Below are 21,877 nucleotides of genomic sequence, written 5' to 3' on the forward strand. Positions count from 1 at the left end.
ATATGTGCTTATTTTGTGTTTATAATTCATCTCGTGCTCAGCGGTAAAGGAAAAAATCGTGAGGAAACCTACATGTATCTATCTGTATGTATTTCATCGAAATTATGCCATATGTGCATACCACCAACCCGTATTGGAACAGCGCGGTGGAATATGTTCTAAACCTTCTCCTCAAAGGGAGAGGAGGCCTTAGCCAGCAGTAAGAAATTTACAGGCTGTTACTTTACTTTTTTAATTTCATAAAACACTGCTGTACTTGTAGATTCGCTAATAATATCGAGAGTAGGACGCCGTATGGTCCTATGGCAACGCGTAGTGAAACCCCATGCTCTTATCGATGCATCACACAAACAAAACAATGAAAACATTCATAACATATAATCTTCATTACATTTATTAAGTATGCAAGATGAAGATATAGACGAATTCTATTTAGACGAATAAATTTAAAGTTTACATTATTTAATAGATGTTACTGAAATTTCTGATAATATTGTTAAGGTATAAGTATTTAGTATAACATAATACTTGAATAAAGAAATAATGATAACTGAAGGAAAAAGAAACGCTTACTCATCAAATTAATGTATCTCTTATAATATAAGAGTATGATCGGTTGAAGGTAGTAAAGCAAAAATATATAGATCTGAAAATTTCTTACAATTGAGCACACGTTCTTCAGGCCCGACCTGCGGGAAGTGCCTCTGGAACTTCTTCTGTCGGGACTTACTCGGCTGCTTGCCATCCTTGGCCTCATCGCCCGACGCCAACGCCGACACGCGCACCGATGGCGCCGAGCCCGACAAAGGCTTCACTGCATGTCTGGAAGACAAACGAATAACACATTATACATTGCGACTAATGATAGAGATTAATTCAATATATTGTAGTATTTAATCAAACTGAAAATTGTAATATTGATATTAAATTCAGCTGTCTGATGTAAATTCCTTAAAATTTATTTTGAACTAGAAGTTACTCGCGGATTCGCACGCGTTTTAGGATATAGGTTGTCATGTGTCAGGCAAAAAGAGTATTTCCTATATACCTATTTCTTTTCTTAGAGTTTAAATTTGTTTCATACAAAATCTCATCAAATTTGGTTAAGCAGTTTGGTCGTGAAAGGGAGGCAAACAAACTGAGTTACTTTCACAAAGTTCTAACAGAAAATCACATATTCTCCTCAATATCTGATGTATTTTTAACAACAGTAACTGCTTGTAAATGTTAAGGCCTCATCATCCCCATGTATGGGGAAAAGTCTTGAAGCTTACAAATTTTTTAAATAACTGGGAGACTCTGGACAAAAATCATTCTCTCATTAGTTATTCTACCGCCAAACAATAATAGCTATGTGTTGTTGTGTTCCGGTTTGGAGGGTGAATGAGAAATTGTAACTGTAGCCACAAGGAAGACAAGTCACCATCAAGTGACCTATTTTCCAATCACACATTACTCAAAAAAAATCACACAAAGTTTGCAATTAACGATAAAGATACACTATCTAAATATACAAAAGTACTATCTTAACAACTTGATTCGAAAACCGTAAAAGATTACTTGTATCAAAGTTGTTCAATTGACCTGTATAATTGTTATCATTATTATAACTTGCCCGTTTCTTCATTAACGATATTATTTAAATTAATGTTTCCATTGTTATAAGAACTAAAATTGTTTCATATTGCGAATACAACTATTCAAACAAAGCAATCTTACAAATGTTTTTGTCAAAATTGACTATTTTTATAAAATTCGATAATGTTTTTTTTTTCTATCGGTACCCTTACGTCTTACGAATAACGACAGAAAATTTAACATCTCATTATTGAATATAAAAATTCAAATTAGATATCAAGTTTTAAAAATGCGGAAGAGTCAAACATTTGTATTTCGCATTTTTGATTTTCATCATAGATGTTTTTTTTTTGGACACTTTTGGACAGTATTATATAAATAGTACGATATATTTAACATTGTGATACATTCAATTGACGGTATTTTCTATTTTTTATTCGCAGATTCTATGTCTAGCCGCAAGTCGCGGTAAATATACTTATGACATATGTTTTGGAAAAGGTTTATTTCATATGATATGGGTTAAATTGAAGTACAATGTGCTGCCAACCACTAAAGCTCAGATACTTCCTCTACTTAAAACTTGACTCAAAATACCAACAAAGGTATAGAATATACACTAAATATACTCTTTGGCAGTAGAAAAACGCCTTATCGCAAGTACATAGATGAAAATACATACTTTTTCAGAAGAAAAACACCCATTTCTCGTAAATGGCACAAAACACTAGTCGAGACCTCGATGCGAGCAACTGACCAAAAACCGTGTTTACTCCTGGTTATATGCATTCGAACAGAATTGATATCCCGTAACGAAAACAGGAGAAAGCCGAGCGAATATGAGTCTTATTGCTGAGAAAAAGGCAAGGGCACCGTCGATCCAAATAAATAAAACATATATGACGGTGGAGACGTACGCAAGTTATTGCATTTTAATACGACACAGATAGAAGCACTGTTATGCCACTTAACATTAACTGGAAATAGAACATTTTACATAACAGAATCAAATAGTTTCTGATACATCCGGAAAAAAGAATATATCGTTCTATTTTCAATGTAATGAGATCACGTAAATTTTCATACATCTCGAATGATAACCTCGTATTTTATTTACGTATAAACCGAAATTTATTATAAACAAACTTCAATATCCATACAGATAGTGCAATAAACTCGCTTGTCTTATACGAATTCGGCTGCTGTTGTAATTTCTCACCTATTTTTCTTTACATAAATTACAATTTCAAGCATTATTCTGGACGATTCACTTTAAAAATTGAATTTGATTAAAATTTAACTCGTCATGGCCAAGCTTAACATTCAGAACCCTGATTGTTGAGGGGTCACGTGACTCGTAAGTACTGAAACTTAATTGGTAAAGATATCAGCTGTTAACAATGTCATACTGTAACATATCAAGTCGTTTTGGAACAGCGTCATAGAATAAGTTTACTAGACCCTGCTCTCCTCTTTTTCTCAAGAGACGAGTAAGACATATTTCAAGATTAGGATATTTACGGTTGATACTTTAAGCTTAAGATTTGATTATTATTTGATATTTTTCACTCTATTACAAAATATTAACAAAACCAGTTGTTTATCAGTTTAATTAATTCTCATATATTACAAACAGCTGCGTTTCCTTGTTGTATAATTGTGTTATATTTATTTGATTGGTTAAGTTTCATAATAAGTGTCTTACCCTAAATTTCGATTCGATAGGCTGCCTTCACCACTCGACTCGTCCGAATACTCGAAAGATGCATTATCTACCATTGTCCTGATTGATATCTCACATCATCGGTAACAACGTACACATCACACTATCACTTTACACATATTTCTTCTTGAATCTTGTAATTCTGATTGCACAAACACGTGAATATAATGAACGACACACTCTCATCGTTCGAATATATTATTATAATTTCAATGATCCGAGTTGTCATTCATAATTGTTTCAGGTTAAGCGTTTGATCAATGAATGTAGACCAAACGATACCTAATCTTCGACTGACGTATGCGAATAATGTAGTTGACCCCCGTCTATCTCCAACGATAAGATTAACAAAAGCGAACCGTTGAACATACCGAAACGTTAAAACTATGAATTACGACAATATCCTTGCATCACTTGTTTAAATATAAAATGATACGGTTAGCGAGGCGAACATATCGAAACTATAAGCTATTTTACAGTTGACGAACATAAAACACAAAACACGTCCACGAGGCCGCTGATTCCAATTCATTCGTAATTATTCCATCACATCGCAATGACGAACAAACCGGTAATTCTATTCTTTTAAATTAAACTGAACTAGTGTCGATAATATTACGTATGAAAACACTAACTTCGGACAGAAGTAGCGTTCCGGCCGCGCACGAGAGAACAACTGTTGATAGAATGCTTATGTACAACACGTATTGATTGTGTATCGAATACGCTGTAATTTATCGTCACAAACGATAAGATAGCGAAGGTCTAAACGAGGTGTAGCGAAATTAAACGCTATTAACGATTTAGCAAATGGTAAAAATAAATTCTATTAAAATATTTTAAAAAAAATCTCTCCAAGACGACGACGACCTTCCGGAAACGAGTTCATCGAACTTATAACGCCTCAGCGGCTTGAGGCCGGACCATGCGATAGCAGAGATACCGCGGACTTGACTTTAATTGACATCAAAAACAATATAGAGAGTGGGAAGAAAATCGTACGATTGCTTTTGAACAATCACTAGAAACGACATTCACCTTCGATCCGTTACCGGTCGACAACGGTACAACACGCTAGTTAAGCAAATTCAGACTGCAAGATGCAGCCAGTACATGCGACAGCTGTTTGTAGCGAAATAAAGTGAAGTCGCTTATATACAACGTACAGATAGCTCGAACAATGACACCGGGATCCAAGAAACGATTCAATGATTATGATTTGAATATCGGTTATGGTAATTTAATATCTAATTATAATTATTATATAATTGATAAGCAGGTTAAGTTAACAAGAAAAATGTATTATTATTTTCCTTATCGATAATTAAATGGCAAGTCTATTAGACATTACCTTTATTGAACACATTCTTTGGTTAGTTTTTATGTTTAATTAATTTTATTTTAATAGGAAGATTATTATACATGAATATTCACTCGATAAGTAGTCGAATGATCTTAATGTTAGGAATGCGATTATGATTCATTTTAATGACTATTAAATAATGAAATAGTACTTCATTTACAAATTGAACAAGTATAATTTACTAGCGGGCCGCCCCGGCTTCGCACGAGAGCAATGCTGGTACTAAATATACCACAGAATGTGTTTTTACATAACTTTAGAAACGTATAAAATTATCAGTATGTTTCTACTATATATTGTATATATATTACACATATAAACCTACCTCTTGAATCAATATATCTATTAAAAAAATCACATCAAATTCCGTTGTAAAATTTTAAAGATCTAAGAATACATAGAGAGAGCCAGCAGTAAGGGACTTTGCTATGTAATGATGATATGTTATATTTTTATAAACCAAACACAGATATGCCCTGAAGAAATAAAAAAAAAACAATAATAATATTAAAGATGGTTTTTTATCAATTGAGGTGTACTTCGCAATATCTTTATTTATCAATGTAGCATAATTACCGGTTTAATACTGATACGAATTATTTTTAAATCAATGACCAAAGACGGTATAATAAAGTTATGCCCAATTTGACAAGTAGGAATCGCGTGTCGACGTAATTATTACTTTTTTTAACGTAAACCGACGTTATAGATAACTTATAAATACACTGTATAGACTTTTCAAATGATATTTTATTTCCTCATTATTATAATACATACTAAGGTAATATGTGAATACTTTTGATGGCCAAGCATTAACATTAAATAAATCTATGCACTATATAGTATTCTCAGACCTATTTTTATTTTAAGTAATTATTCAATCGCTCAAATTGTATTTTCAGGCTTTCTGTTCAAGGTTATTATAAAACATTGATTACCTATAATGACACGAATGTTTTATAATGTGATTGAAACTATAGTCAAAATGTTGTTGCTGTCGTTACCTAATCGCTTGAATCGAGGGCGGCCGGGAACATCAACATTATCTGTGTTGATTGAACAAATGGGTACAACCTTAGACGGGAAAATACAACACAAATTCCATTACTAACTTACTTACTTTCGTAAAGTATCATTAGTATCTTATACCAATTGGACAACACGTTAGAAATTCGAATAAATTACATTGAATTTTGTATTGATATTTTCACTATTTTATCAGTTACTATGGCTCATTTTCCCATGTAAAAGATTGAAGTTTGATGCCACTTGTGATGTTCTCTATTCCGAGGACACACTTGCGTTTGATACGCAACACACACGTGACAGGCTACCTATTTTGTTACACACTAATTAAGATTAATTAAACCGTAGTAGGTACAGGAACATCAATATTGGTTTACAAAATTTCCATTATAACTGTGTATACGATTACCATATACATACGAAATACTTTATAGGGTTTTTTATAAGATTAAAAGTGAAGTATCAATCATTTAATGTTCCACAGGTATGGTAAGACTTCCTCTTCCTTCTGTTTAGAACGCAAAGAGGGTACTCCACCAGACAACTTCAAAGCGAGTTGCCCAACACTTGGGGTAGATATTCATCAGAAACATAGAGGTAACCTCCTTTACGATATTTATGACTTATGTGAATTAAGTATAGTTTGAATAGATTTGAGAAAACAATACACGATTCGTTTTAAACACTGAATTACCTCAACAATTCTAAATATGCATATGAGATAATAATTATGTTTTTAATGACATATATTGCTTCTATTTTCATTTTAACTTACATTTATTTATTTTTTAAATTTCTACAAGGGAAATTATAGATAATATAGGTGATCAGCGTATTGACAATATGATTATATAGTCGCGTAAAGGTCTATCGAAGATCACAAGTGCCCACTTGTGATCATAATCATTAAAAAAATAAAAGAGTCGAGATGGCCCAGTGGTTCGAACGCGTGCATCTTAACCGATGATTGCGGGTTCAAACCCAGGCACGCTGATTCATGTGCTTAATTTGTCTTTATTAATTTAATAAATAATTTCGTGCTCAGCGGTGAAGGAAAACATCGTGAGGTGACAAATTTCATAGAAATTCTGCCACATGTGTATTCCACCAACCCGCATTGGAACAGCGTGGTGGAATATGTACCAAACCTTCGCCTCAAAGGGAGAGGAGGCCTTTAGCCCAGCAGTGGGAATTTACAGGCTGTTATTGTTGTAAAAAAAATAAAAGATTTAACACAGAACGAGCAAAAAGTTTTAAATGTGAGACGCAATACAGTCATAGATTGCATTTCTTAAATCGTATGCATATCAATCATAAACGTCGTATTGCAGAAATTGCAACTTGTATTGCATTTTTTATCAGCGCATGATATAGGAAAGAGACCACGAACTCGCAACATTGTCAGAGGTGATATTAGTAACAATAACGTGTTTTTCAATTGGGTGCCGTAAAAAGTACTACATCCGTCTTTATATTTATAAATATAGCGTAAAGATCTGTGTGTCGCTTTTAAAGAAAGTTTCTTAAGACAAACTATTCTACCATACTGAATGTGTTGATTTATTATTCTACCAATTTTTAAACGATGTCGGAGTGGAGATGGCCCAGTGGTTAGAACGCGTGCATCTTAACCGATGATTGAGGGTTCAAACCCAGGCAAGCACCGCTGTTTCATGTGCTTAATTTGTCTTTATAATTCATCTCGTACTCAGCGGTGAAGGAAAACATCGTGAGGAAACCTGCATGTGACAAATTTCATAGAAATTCTGCAACATGTGTATTCCACCAACCCGCATTGGAACAGCGTGGTGGAATATGTTCCAAACCTTCTCCTCAAAGGGAGAGGAGGCCTTTAGCACAGCAGTGGGAATTTACAGGCTGTTGTTGTTGTTGTGAGTGCACGGACCTTTAGAAATGTGTACATACACTATTGAACTGGATAACTAGAGTTTGCCGTCAATGTCAAAAACACGCAAATCAGTGCTGAAGGTAGAGTCCAACGTAGTTCGACCCGGTGTGCGACATTAAAAAAAATAACATTAGAGCAGTTTTTTATGTATAAATAGAGTATTCAACGTAAACGGTTTTTGATTGCAAAATAATAATACATCAATATAGGCGGGTGAATCGTACCGGATAATTGATTTAAAATTTAAAATAAACTTTATATTTATAACTCACCGTGTATAATAAAATATTTAGAGTGTACAATCGACTCCATTATAATGTAAAAAATTGATTCTAACAATTTATTTACACTTAGTTGCAAATTGCGATACAGTAGATGCAAGTGCTAAAAATGAAACACTATATTCCTTAGTTTAGCACTTAATAATTCTCAAAATCCGATTCATATTGGTGACAATATCACTTGAAGAAAAGTTTTCAGAGCTATTTAATCTCCAGTCGGTGATAAAAAGTGTTTGATGAGACAGTTTGAGTTTAAAGATTTCGCTTACGAAATCATTCATTCTCTCTCATTTAGCTCAAAACTTTAGTGTAATTTAAATTACCACACAGAGTAGTCCTATACTTTACGTCTTGTTGTGACTTTAAGAACATACATATATGCCTTTATTATATCTGACGCACGGGGAAAACCCTCGATTACCTGGCTTTATTTGGTTTCGCCTGTTGGGTTTATTTGGTTTTATTTCATTGACTAACTAACTAATATTTTAAATGAGAAAGAAAGTTTGCTAAAAATGCTTTCACAACGCAACCAAACCTCCAATAGGCTATTTGACTAGTTTTTAAAATCCATTTTATATTATATAGTAGAGGTTAAGGAACACACTAAAAGTTGATTTTTCTATTTCTAGTACATATTTGCCGAAAAATATCATATTTAAATAACGCGCGAAAACACTACTTGGACAATATGGCGCTGCAATGGGGTTGGTGACGTCACTTTGCTGTATTTTAATCTGTGGTACATATAATAGAAAAGCAAGGTTTACAAGAAAGTGACTTCATCATGTGCGCGGCCGATCAGGAGCGTTTTGTGTCACGTGACAAACGTTTGAAGAAATGCATTTTTATGTACTGATTTTTGAATAAATTAAGTGTTATTTTCAAGTTTCGTTAGTAAATAACCATTTTTAAACTCATAATATACACTGATTACAATAATTCACAATTTATTTTTCGCATTGTCAAATAGCCTAATACCAAGAAATTTGGCATAGACGTTGTCAATCGTAAAATATACCCGTCTTCAGTTCTTACGAAGACAAAGCCGCGGACGGAAACTAGTCTACAAACAATTGTATAACGTACGGCTATTATTAACTAAAGGAAGCCTGAAAAACATTCAATAAAAATACTCGTAATAAAATAACTTCCGTATGTATTTCTGGAGCACACAGCGAGACCTGGTTTTAATCTAATGGTCTAAAACTACGCAATACTCTTTCAATTATTTTAGTGTAGCTATGAGCAAAATATATAAAACCTCTTTTGTAGCCTCTATGGTACAATAGCTATGGTAGTATACAAATATTTTAGAGAAGGAATTGTTTTCAATTTCCTTTATTTAAAAAATGACGTATATTTATTATATTCATTTAAGTAGGTTAAACTTGTTTACGATCTGTATTTTGTATACAAAAACATTGCTCCAATTATTTTAAGGAGATAATGAATCAAATATAAACAAACAACATTATTAGTTTTATTTAATAGGTATTGACGTTTAAATTTATCTATTAGGTACTATGAAGTATTTTATAGTTATTTTAAGAAAAACCTTTCACGAAGGAAGCTAGTAATGACTTTGCTTTGAGGTCAATCCACCCAATACCGCACGATTAACGATCAAAGGTTCTTTACTTCTATAAGACTCATGAGCCTTACATATACATTTCTTTTATTCAAATAGTTTTACTTAATATCATATTACAAGTGACAAAAACATCGATCGTTTAGTTTAAAAAAAAGTATGATGGAGAAGAAATATGTATAAGAAATTGCAATACAATTTTCGTAAGTATATATTCATCAATTAAATCGTCTACGTAGGTCCCAAACAATAATTTCAATACCGAAATTCAACGCTATTCAATATAAATAGTTCGTGTAACGCAACTTGTTTATATCGTAAATATAAATATAATTGATGTTCTTAATTACGGCACTGTACAGATATTATCTATTCTGAAACAAACAATTATGATTATAGCAACAACATAGAGGTACTGACGTCAATAAATACAGATAAGCTATTAGAATAAATCATTCTAAACCTTTACGCAAGAATAACCTTTGAAAATAAACCAGACACATAAATGAAATATTAGAGTACGGAAAAAGGCACCAATCGCTCCCAAGCAAGGGAAAGATTAATTTATTAAGTCTAATCTGACCAATGAAGTACGAATTATAAAACACAAAGTATGCACATATTATTGAAGTGATCTGAGCAAACCAACGATGGAGTTGGTTAATAAAAAAATTTTAACAATAAGAAAAACCAACTTCAAACAAAACACTATTTTAAAACAAATAATAGAGCATTTTTATTTGTTTTAAAATAGTGTTTTGTTTGAAGTCGGTTTTTCTTTTTGTTAAAATTTTATTTATTTTTTGATTTTAAGTGAAGCTGATGTAGACTAAAATTGTTTTCTTAATATGGATAGATTAAGCGTGCCGTTTATACGAATCAGAAACTACTTCGAGGACAACTTCAAAAGAAACTTTCGAATAAAGCAAAAATAGACTTTCGAAAATGCGGCTTTAATACGTCATGCGGCATGAACTACAAGGTACCATCCTCGAAAGAGCTGTAATCGACCTCAGTAAAAAAACTTTGTAAAAGAGCTATTCGTATGCTATGTCGTACATCATATGACATCACATCATATACACAAAATTTGATTAAAGACAGTAAGAAATTCTGCCCCAAATCGCACCCTAACTGTAAGCCGTTTAGGAGTTCGCTTTCTCTGTCCCTGTATCTTTAAAACTACGCAACGGATTTTGATGCGGTTTTTTTAAATAGATAGTGTAATTCAAGGGGAAGGTTTCTGTATATAATAAATGAACAATATAGTAAGAAACGCTGACAGTTTTACAAGTTTGCAATGTGATGTCGTAAATTCTTTAGTATATTTAGTATCAGTATTGCACCCGTGAGAAGTCGGGGCGGGTCGCTAGTTGATTATAATATTGGATTATGACAATTACATGAACATAACCACGTTCCGGAAGGTGATTCAAATATTCAAGTATCCTCAGAATTGTTCCGTTCCCTCCCGTTCCCTTAATTAGTCATGGATCCTATGCTCAGAACCTTACCAAACTTTCACCAAAGTACCCTTAAAGTATATCCTTTATAATAAAAAAAGAATCATCAAAATTGTGCCAACCAATTTTGAGTTATTCACCTATTTATCGCGCACATACATAATGCAAATTTAAGACTTATGTCGTTTTCATACAGATACCATCATCGGAAAAAAAATAAAATTAAAATGGGACCCCACTAGAACTAGAAGCACTACCTCTCAAACAAAAAAACAATTGTCAAAATCGATCCACCCAGTAAAAAGTTATGAGGTAACAAACATAAAAAAAAAAAATACAGACGAATTGATAACCTCCTTTTTGAAGTCGGTTGAAAACCATGCACGATTAAGTTAATATAAAACAAAGTGGCTCTGTATGCACTTTCATCAACAAACAGATTATTTCCAGAGGAAGGGTTGTATATATGTATAAAACATGAATATCATAGCCATAAAGCCCATAAAATCAAATTTGTTAAACAATTTTATGTTCAATCTTTAAGTTGTATAGACCTTTTAGTGTACCCATGGAAAATAGGTACGGGTAGCTCTTACATAATAATATAAAAATAAGAGAAATCTATATAGATAGATAGTGAGCTGCCAAAGTGATAAAAAATTGAAAAACGTTACTTGTCAATAATAATAATCTTTAGTATACAATTATCTATTTTATTCGATTTTAATTTCAATAAATATAAGTAATCATTATAGACAAAAAGTTTATTTTATATAATCCCAATTTCTTTCGTTTGGAATAAAATTTTATTGTACCACAAAGTTCAGTCGAAAGTGTTTGAAGTATCAGACAGGCGTGATACGTCAGTACAGCACACTCAATGCATACGTGATGAGATGTGCAAAAGTCGCGTCGCTTCAAGTCTGGACCATAAAGGAAATGCGTCTACATTTGGTAGTAGGAAGATAGACTGACTAATGGCCCACCAAGTCTACACTTACCACACTACTAATAAATATAAGCACTGTATATATTACCCATCCCGTAGATCACAATACAACACCAACCATGGAAAATGTCGATATGTCCCTGGTGATTGTGCTTGTAGCTACAATAGCTCTCTACCCATAAAAGCGGAATACAAAAATACTAAGTACTGATATAGATACTAGACAAAAATACTAAGTACTACTGTATAATATGTCTTGAGTGCCTACTTATCCAGACAGGTTGCCTATCTAAAACCTTACCAACCACGATGTATATTTTCTATAAAATATTACAGACATTTGGGGAAACATTAAGTTTCCGTACACTTGTTCCATATACATTCAGTGTTCCATACACATAGTTTAATTCGACAAAACATAAAGTCAGCCATGTTAGCAGAGATATAGATGACATATTTAAAATTTAACTAAATCCTATTAGCGAATTTGGACGGATAAAATAATATAACATGTAAAATAAAACCAACTTATGTTATTTGTTTATGATAAATAAAATTTTAACAAAAAGAAAAACCGACTTCAAACAAAACACTATTTTAAAACAAATGAATATGCACGAAAAAGTAATAAAAATAATTGCGTATTCAACATATTTTTTAGAGTCTTCCTAAATTAAATGAAATGAAAAATATTAGACTACTTAAAAGTCGATTAACGATTATATCATGTAGTTATAGTTATTGGTATATTTGGAGCCGGTGTCAGCCACGGTGCCCTTGCCCCAACAATCAAAAGAAAGAAGCGATACGAGCCCCTTGATTGATCCAGTATATTATTGTGTAAAAGGTAATTTGTAAAAACATATTTGTTAAAGTATTCTCGTATTGTTTTTTTGATAGATATACTGTAGGGTTTTATTGGCTGACACCGACTCCAAATATAACAATAATTATAACTACATGATATAATCGTTAATCGACTTTGAAGTAGTCTAATATTTTTCATTTCATTTAATTTAGGAAGACTCTAAAAAATATGTTGAATACGCAATTATTTTTATTACTTTTTCGTGCATATTCATTTGTTTTAAAATAGTGTTTTGTTTGAAGTCGGTTTTTCTTTTTGTTAAAATTTTATTTATTTTTTGATTTTAAGTGAAGCTGATGTTGACTAATTTTTTTTAATATGGATAGATTAAGCGTTCCGTTTATATGAGTCAGAAACTACTTCGAGGACAATTTCAAAGGAAACTTGCGAATAAAGCAAAAATAGACTTTCGAAAATGCGGATTTAATACGTCACGCGGCGTAAACTACAAGGATTTATTTTATATAATCCCAATTTCTTTCGTTTGGAATAACATTTTATTGTACCACAAAGTTCAGTCGAAAGTGTTTGAAGTATCAGACAGGCGTGATACGTCAGTACAGCACACTCAATGCATACGTGATGAGATGTGCAAAAGTCGCGTCGCTTCAAGTCTGGACCATAAAGGAAATGCGTCTACATTTGGTAGTAGGAAGATAGACTGACTAATGGCCCACCAAGTCTACACTTACCACACTACTAATAAATATAAGCACTGTATATATTACCCATCCCGTAGATCACAATACAACACCAACCATGGAAAATGTCGATATGTCCCTGGTGATTGTGCTTGTAGCTACAATAGCTCTCTACCCATAAAAGCGGAATACAAAAATACTAAGTACTGATATAGATACTAGACAAAAATACTAAGTACTACTGTATAATATGTCTTGAGTGCCTACTTATCCAGACAGGTTGCCTATCTAAAACCTTACCAACCACGATGTATATTTTCTATAAAATATTACAGACATTTGGGGAAACATTAAGTTTCCGTACACTTGTTCCATATACATTCAGTGTTCCATACACATAGTTTAATTCGACAAAACATAAAGTCAGCCATGTTAGCAGAGATATAGATGACATATTTAAAATTTAACTAAATCCTATTAGCGAATTTGGACGGATAAAATAATATAACATGTAAAATAAAACCAACTTATGTTATTTGTTTATGATAAATAAAATTTTAACAAAAAGAAAAACCGACTTCAAACAAAACACTATTTTAAAACAAATGAATATGCACGAAAAAGTAATAAAAATAATTGCGTATTCAACATATTTTTTAGAGTCTTCCTAAATTAAATGAAATGAAAAATATTAGACTACTTAAAAGTCGATTAACGATTATATTTATTTATTTATTTATTTATTTATTTAAGCACACTTACAACATACATATTACAAACATTTTTATTGAAATTTAAAAGTTATATTAAAGTTTGATATGTACGTCAATTACAAGTGTACATAACATTCATTAAGTATGTATATTTATTTTATAAGTAATGATAGTTACAGTTACAGTGCAAATTTAAAAATTATTTATATTATTTAATTAATTCAGAATAAATATACAAATTAAATTAAATTAAAGTAAAATAAAAATTAAATCAAAATCAAATAAAAATTAAATTAAATAAATCAAAATTGAATTAAAAATTAAATCAAAATAAATTAAAATTACATAAAAATAAAATCAAAATTAAATTAAAACTAAAACTAATCATGCGTTTTGTAGTAATTAAATAACTTATTTCTGAAGATAGTGGGGGAGTCGTTAAAAATGTCAATGCCAGGGATTGATTTAAGGATATTATTATACTCGCTGCATATTCGTATCAAGGGGGCTTGATTGCCAACATGCGTTCTTAAACAAGGAGTGTAGAATATTTTGTGAGTATTTCTGGGTGGTCTAGAAGGAACAGATATAAATAGTCTTTCAATAATTTCTGAATTTGTTACTTTATTGTTTATAATATTATGTAAAAATTTTAGATCAATAATTTCGCGCCTACTCCGTAGTGAAACCATATTAAATTTTGCCAAACGGTCCTTATATAATCGTCTATGCGAAAAATCTTTTTCAAGGTAAGCAAGATGTTTGGTAAATGCTCGCTGTATACTCTCAATGCGCTGAGAATGAACAGTGTAAAAAGGTTTCCAGATGATACTGGCGTACTCAAGATTGCTGCGTACCAAGGCATTGTATAGAAGTATTTTAGTGTCTTTAGAAAATCCATGGGTGTTTCGCTTGATAAAACCAAGATTTTGTGCAGCTTTAACAACTATATTATCAATATGCGTCATGAATGTTAAACGGCTGTCAATAGTGACTCCTAAGTCTTTTATTTGTAATATTTTCTCGATTAATACATTGCCGATGGAGTACCTAGAGACAAGCGGTTTTTTCTTCCTGGTAAATTTCATATGAAAACATTTGCTGACGTTAAGAGTCATATTATTAAAACAACACCATTCGTTAATACTGTTAATATCATTCTGTATTAAGTTAATGTCCTTATTCGATTTTACTGTTTTGTAAATTTTAAGATCATCTGCATAAAGAGAATATTTACAATGTTTAATATATTTGGTTATGTCGTTGATGAAAACGAGAAATAAAAGAGGACCCAAATGTGAGCCCTGCGGCACCCCGCTTTTGGCAAAGTAAATCTCGGAGTCAAAACCAGTGACCGAAACTGTAAGTGGCCTCTGCGTTAAATATGATTGAAACCAGTTAATCAAAGAACTGCCAAGGCCATACTGATACAGCTTGTTAATGAGTATTTGGTGATTCACTTTATCAAACGCGTTGCTAAAATCGGTGTATATACAATCAATTTCATCACCCTTATCTATTGCCAAAGCCAGATCTGATGTAAAAATAGTTAAATTTGTTGCAATAGATGACCCATTTCTAAACCCGTGCTGTGAACGTGTAAAAATATTTTTAAAATGATTATTAAGTATGGGATAGACAAGGCTCTCAAACAGTTTGGAGAAGCACGACAGTATTGAGATTGGACGGTAATTCTTAATATCTGAACGATCACCTTTTTTGTATATTGGTATTATTCGAGCTTTCTTCCACTCGTCAGGGAAAATACCACTTTTCATGGAAGAGTTAAAAATTATTGTCAACGGCAGTACTAACGCGGAGCTGCATCTTTTAATTAAGAGTGGAGGAATACCGTCAGGACCGGCGCCTTTAGATAGATCTAGAGATTTAATTTTTTTTGCAACCTCAGCTTCACTAAATATTATTTTAGTAATGGTTGTTATATTAGTGTTATCCAAATTATTCTGATTTCTCTTGTTCATAGCTACTGTTTCTTCAGGGTAAACGGATGAAAAATGACAAGCAAAAAGATTAGCGATTTCTATTCCCGAGTTAGTACTTTTATTTTCCAAAGACATAGATGAAGGCAATAATGGATTTAAATTTCGTTTGCTTTTATTAAAATTCCAAAATAAAGTTGGATTCCTAGAAATATTTTGTTCGACATTTCTTTTGTGTTTATTATAACAATTATCAAATAATCTATGACAGCGATTACGCAAAATTTCAAATTCAAGTTTATCTCTAGGATTGCTATATTTACGATATCTGAGACGTAACCTCTCCTTTTCTTTGATTAGCTTAGTGAGATTATTCTTAAACCAAGTAGGATATTTTAGGTTTCGTAATTTCCGCTTAGGTACTAGTCGCTCTATAATTTCATACAATATGCTGTAAAAAATCTCAACCATGGCATTGACACTTTCACAGTTGGAAAATTTTTTGGCCCATTCTATATTTCTTAATTCATTTACAATTTTTACATAGTCAGCATTTACAAAATTGTATTTTATACATTGTTTGGGGCGAAGGTATGTTATTAGAGGGTACGAAACATTTATTAGTAGATTAGGATGATATGTATCCAGTTTACTTAGTAACTCAAGAGGCCTAGAGACAGTTATATTAGACATATTACTAATTATCAGGTCCAAGAGTCTGTTATCACTATTTTTAATGTTATTGTATTGGTGTAGATCGTTAGTAGATAAGAAATCAATTAATGAATATCCGAGTGGGTTATTATAATTGGAAGGAACCATGTAAGAAAAATCAGCCCCAGTGTTCCATTCAATAAAACCCATATTAAAATCCCCTATTATAATTACATCATCAACCTGATTTGTTACAATGTCAATATGATCAAATAACTTCTTGGCACTTTCTACTTTTACAGGTGGTGGTAAGTATACAATACAAAAAGCGATTTTTTTAACAATTTGATTACTATTAATATCTAATACAATCCACATGTTTTCATCTTCAGTCTCCCAATTAGTGACCCTACATGACGAAACATCCCGCGAAACAGCGACCAATAAACCTCCTCCGTCCTTTTTTGAGGTTTGAGAACATAAACGATCCTTTCTGTATACTACATAGCGTGAGTCAAATAATTCGTTACTCGAAATTGATGGGTTCAACCATGTTTCGGTAAAAACAATAACTTTATAATGCGTATTGAGAATGTTTTTAAACACATCGTTCGTTTTTGTTCTCAAACCTCTTACATTTTGATAGTATATGTCTAACATTGTGTCAACCAACTACCATAACATTAATATACTTAATGAGTTTAATTAATTAGTTTAAGACTGTCTTCATTTTTAATAAGCTTAGCTTGACTAAATTCATCCTTACGGACGAAAATTTTCCCATTTCTTGTCCAAGTGAAGCGATAATTCATTTCTTTAGCTTTAATACGTGCTGCTGCGTGAAGCGATTTATTCGCTGGGGTTAAATGTTCAGAAACATATATCGGTTTGGAAGTTCCCCCGATTCCTAGGTGATGTGAGTTTAATTTTTCTTTAGGATTCTTTTTGTTGAACTGTGTAACAGCCGCCAGAAAGGCATCACGATGTCTTGAGCTTTGCAGTTTTACAATAACTGATCGTGGTTTCTCTCTGTTCTTATTAAACTGCGCGACTCTAGTAACATGCTGTATTTCATCCACTTTCAGAGGATTGTTAATAGTTTTACCTAATTGTACAACTACATTAGCCAAATTTTCATTTCTGTTTTCTGGAATACCATTAATCTCGATATTGTTTTCTCTCATATGCACTTCAACAATATTTAATCTGGATGTAATGTCCTTAACCGAAGATTTAAGATTTTCGTTTTCCCTTTTTAATTCGTCCACTATTTTAGATTTTTCTTCAAATTTTGCTTTCATTTCTTCATACTGAGTGTTTATAAAATTTATTGATTCACAAAATCCTCTTATTTGTTCATTAATAGTGTTAAGATGAGTTGTTACTAAGTTTTGAATTGTGGAAGCCAACTCTTGTTGAATAATATTACGTAACTTACATTCTGTCAGGTCTACACTTTCGATATTGTATTGAGGCGTGGAGCATTGAGGCGACTTACTAAATTTTTTACGTTTAGTAACATAAGTAACATCCTGCGTTTCGGTGGAAGGTTTACTAACATCGTCGAATAGTGCGATTGATCTGATTGGTGTATGCATATTTCCCGTTTTTGGCTGTTTATTTAAACATTCAGGGCACTTCCAGCTATTTTTTTGATGTAAATCCATTAGTTTAAACTGACTTAGAGGTATATTGCCACATTCGATATCATACTTCGCTTTGCAATTAGTGCAAGTAAGAAATTGATTCTGTGGTAATTTGTTTCTACAACCTGCACATATTGCGTATGTCGTTGAATTAGACATTTTTATGAATAAATTATCGTTTTAAAAATATATATATATAGTGAAAAATATTGTTTCGTTTCCGATGAGGATTGAACTCAGGTCTATCAGTTTGGGGTAGTTTGAGTCCAAACCGTTGACCACGGGGCCAAGACTCTATTAGTATAACTCAGTGAATTTTGTGTACCGTATATACTCAATCCTGTTACAAAGTTACTAACGAATGGTAGATGAACAAACCATTTCAACAGAACACCCACAAACTAAAAATTGATTCACTGTTTTCTTTTTATTTTATTTTTTATGGCATTAACTTAAAAGCAATTAATTTTAACACATTTGGCAAATTGTTAGCACTATTTTTTGCACGATAGTGTAGTTTTGTTATTCAATTGTAATATATGCAATATTAATATTATCTTTATATCATCCATAAAATGGTCTGCTATACTGATCACTGGGTATTTTCACCATGAACACTATTAATTTCAATCACTACTAGTTCGAGGAAGTTTCTAATGACTGGCACTGTAACTTTTATATACTTTAACTACAAATAAAGAATTTTATTTTACGGAGCTCTGCTTTAACGTCTGTACTCGGCAAGTGACGCCATCGATATCGGTATATTTGGAGCCGGTGTCAGCCACGGTGCCCTTGCCCCAACAATCAAAAGAAAGAAGCGATACGAGCCCCTTGATTGATCCAGTATATTATTGTGTAAAAGGTAATTTGTAAAAACATATTTGTTAAAGTATTCTCGTATTGTTTTTTTGATAGATATACTGTAGGGTTTTATTGGCTGACACCGACTCCAAATATAACAATAATTATAACTACATGATATAATCGTTAATCGACTTTGAAGTAGTCTAATATTTTTCATTTCATTTAATTTAGGAAGACTCTAAAAAATATGTTGAATACGCAATTATTTTTATTACTTTTTCGTGCATATTCATTTGTTTTAAAATAGTGTTTTGTTTGAAGTCGGTTTTTCTTTTTGTTAAAATTTTATTTATTTTTTGATTTTAAGTGAAGCTGATGTTGACTAATTTTTTTTAATATGGATAGATTAAGCGTTCCGTTTATATGAGTCAGAAACTACTTCGAGGACAATTTCAAAGGAAACTTGCGAATAAAGCAAAAATAGACTTTCGAAAATGCGGATTTAATACGTCACGCGGCGTAAACTACAAGGATCCCTCGAAAGAGCTGTAATCGAACTCAGCAAAAAAACTTTGAAATAGACCAACTTTATTTCGTACATCATATGACATCACATCATATACACAAAATTTGATTAAAGATAGTAAGAAATTCTGCCCCATATCGCACCCTAACTGCGAGCCGTATAGGAGTTCCATCACTACATAGTATAAAACAAAGTCGCTTTCTCTGTCCCTATATCTTTAAATCTACGCAACGGATTTTGATGCGGTTTTTTTTAAAGGACAGTGTGATTCAAGGGGAAGGTTTGTGTATATAATACATGAACAATATACTAAAGAAACACTGATAATTTTAGAAGTTTGCGATGTGATGTCGTATATAAACAAATTCTGTAGTATATTTAGTATCAGTATTGCACCCGTGCGAAGCCGGGGTGGGTAGCTAGTTGATTATAATATTCGACTATGATAATTACATAAACATAACCACATTACGGAAGGTGACTCAAATATCAAAATAACCTATAAATAAAAGATTCGACCGAGTATCGCTAACGTGCTCCTCAGAATTGTTCCGTTCCCTTCCGTTCCGTTACTTTGTCGTGGATCCAGTGCTCAGAACCTTACCAAACTTTCACCAAATTACCCTTGAAGTATATATTTTATAATAAAAAAAGAATTATCAAAATTGGTTAACGTGATTTTCAGTTATTCACCTATTTGTCGCGCATATACATAATGCAAATTTAAGACTTATGTCGTTTTCACATGGATACCATCATCGGAAAAAAAAATAAAAAAAATGGGACCCCACGGGAAGCACTACCTTTCGAACAAAAAAAAATTATCAAAATCGGTCCACCCAGTGAAAAGTTATGAGGTAACAAACATAATAAAAAAAAAAAAAAAAAAAAAAAAAAAAAAAAAAAAAAAAAAAAAAAAAATACAGACGAATTGATAACCTCCTCCTTTTGGAAGTCGGTTGAAAAGCACGCTATAAATATGATTTAATTGCTGACCAAAAATACATATTAACATTTAAAACGGGGAAAATAAACGTCTAAATTATTAAAAAGGCCGAAGTTATCGTAGAGAGTGAACTCGTTATATTATCTATTAGGAAGTGGACATGTAATTTAATAACATGATGAGTACTAAAAACATATCAGTGTCATACTTTAATTAATAGTACTTCTCTTGTAATTAAGATAAAGTTTTAGGTCTCCAAGCGTAAAGATATTTTTGTTGCTACAGATATAATATCTACAAAAATATACATACTTTACAATAATATATCAATTATTTTTTTGTTATTTTTGTATCATCGAGCAAACAATCGTAGGTACCTAAAGACACGTGAAAATTCAAGGTCACTGAGAAAATAAAAATATCTTTTTATTTATTCATATCACAGGCATACCTTCGCAGTGTGATTGTTAACAGGCGAAAAAATACAGGTTTTATTATATTTAAGTAGGTAAGGTCTTGAGTTAAATTAGCCGAGTTTGTCTAGTTGCTGGACACGTGGATCGTAATATATTATCGTGACTTTAAATCGATAAGAGTAGCTCAGCATTGAATTTTCATGTGCTTAATTTATATTTAAAATTATTCATCCGATGCTCATCAGTCAAACATCGTAAGTTAACCTGTGAAGTTGTGAACGTCAGGTGAAAATTTACCTCACGTGCATCAGCCAAGTCACATGGAAACATTTCAAAATCTTCACCTATTCATTAAGGGGAGGCATGCTCAACAAACAAACTTCACCTAGGTAGGAAATGTATAGATGACGATATGAATCACAGCATTATTTATTTGACGTTCAGAAAAATACGTAAAAACACGTGTATGCACGCACACATAAATACACAAACACTTATGATTCGTAAACATATTCTAACTTGGGGGGACTTTAAAATATGGATATTCCTAAAACTATAAAGGTTTTTATATTTAATAATAAATAATAATCAATGATACTTTATCGGATAAGTCTGAAGTAAATTAAATAACGATAGGGCTGAATGTGAATCATAGATAAGGTTAGGATTAGGAATCAGAATGAATGTACGGTTTAAGTAATCTGAAATTATTTTTTATAATGTTTATAATATAGATAAAATAGTAATTAATAAATTGACGGATAGTTTGTCATAATTGAACGCATTTTAGTCAATCAGAAAATTCAATAAGAATATTATTTTTATATTGCAATAAAT

General features: G+C 32.0%; 1 protein-coding gene across 4 annotated transcripts in view; it reads right to left on the minus strand.

The window, feature by feature from the left end:
- Positions 1–21,877, minus strand: part of LOC124534583 (GRAM domain-containing protein 2B-like) — a 76,187-nt gene that overhangs the window by 9,679 nt on the left and 44,631 nt on the right. For all 4 annotated transcript variants that reach the window (XM_047110500.1, XM_047110503.1, XM_047110502.1 and 1 more), the window contains one exon: positions 662–822. In XM_047110500.1, the coding sequence (XP_046966456.1) occupies positions 662–822 (161 nt within the window). The remainder of the gene's footprint in view (positions 1–661; positions 823–21,877) is intronic.

Source organism: Vanessa cardui, chromosome 13 (genome assembly GCF_905220365.1).
Source record: "Vanessa cardui chromosome 13, ilVanCard2.1, whole genome shotgun sequence".
NCBI classification, from domain to species: Eukaryota; Metazoa; Arthropoda; class Insecta; order Lepidoptera; family Nymphalidae; genus Vanessa; species Vanessa cardui.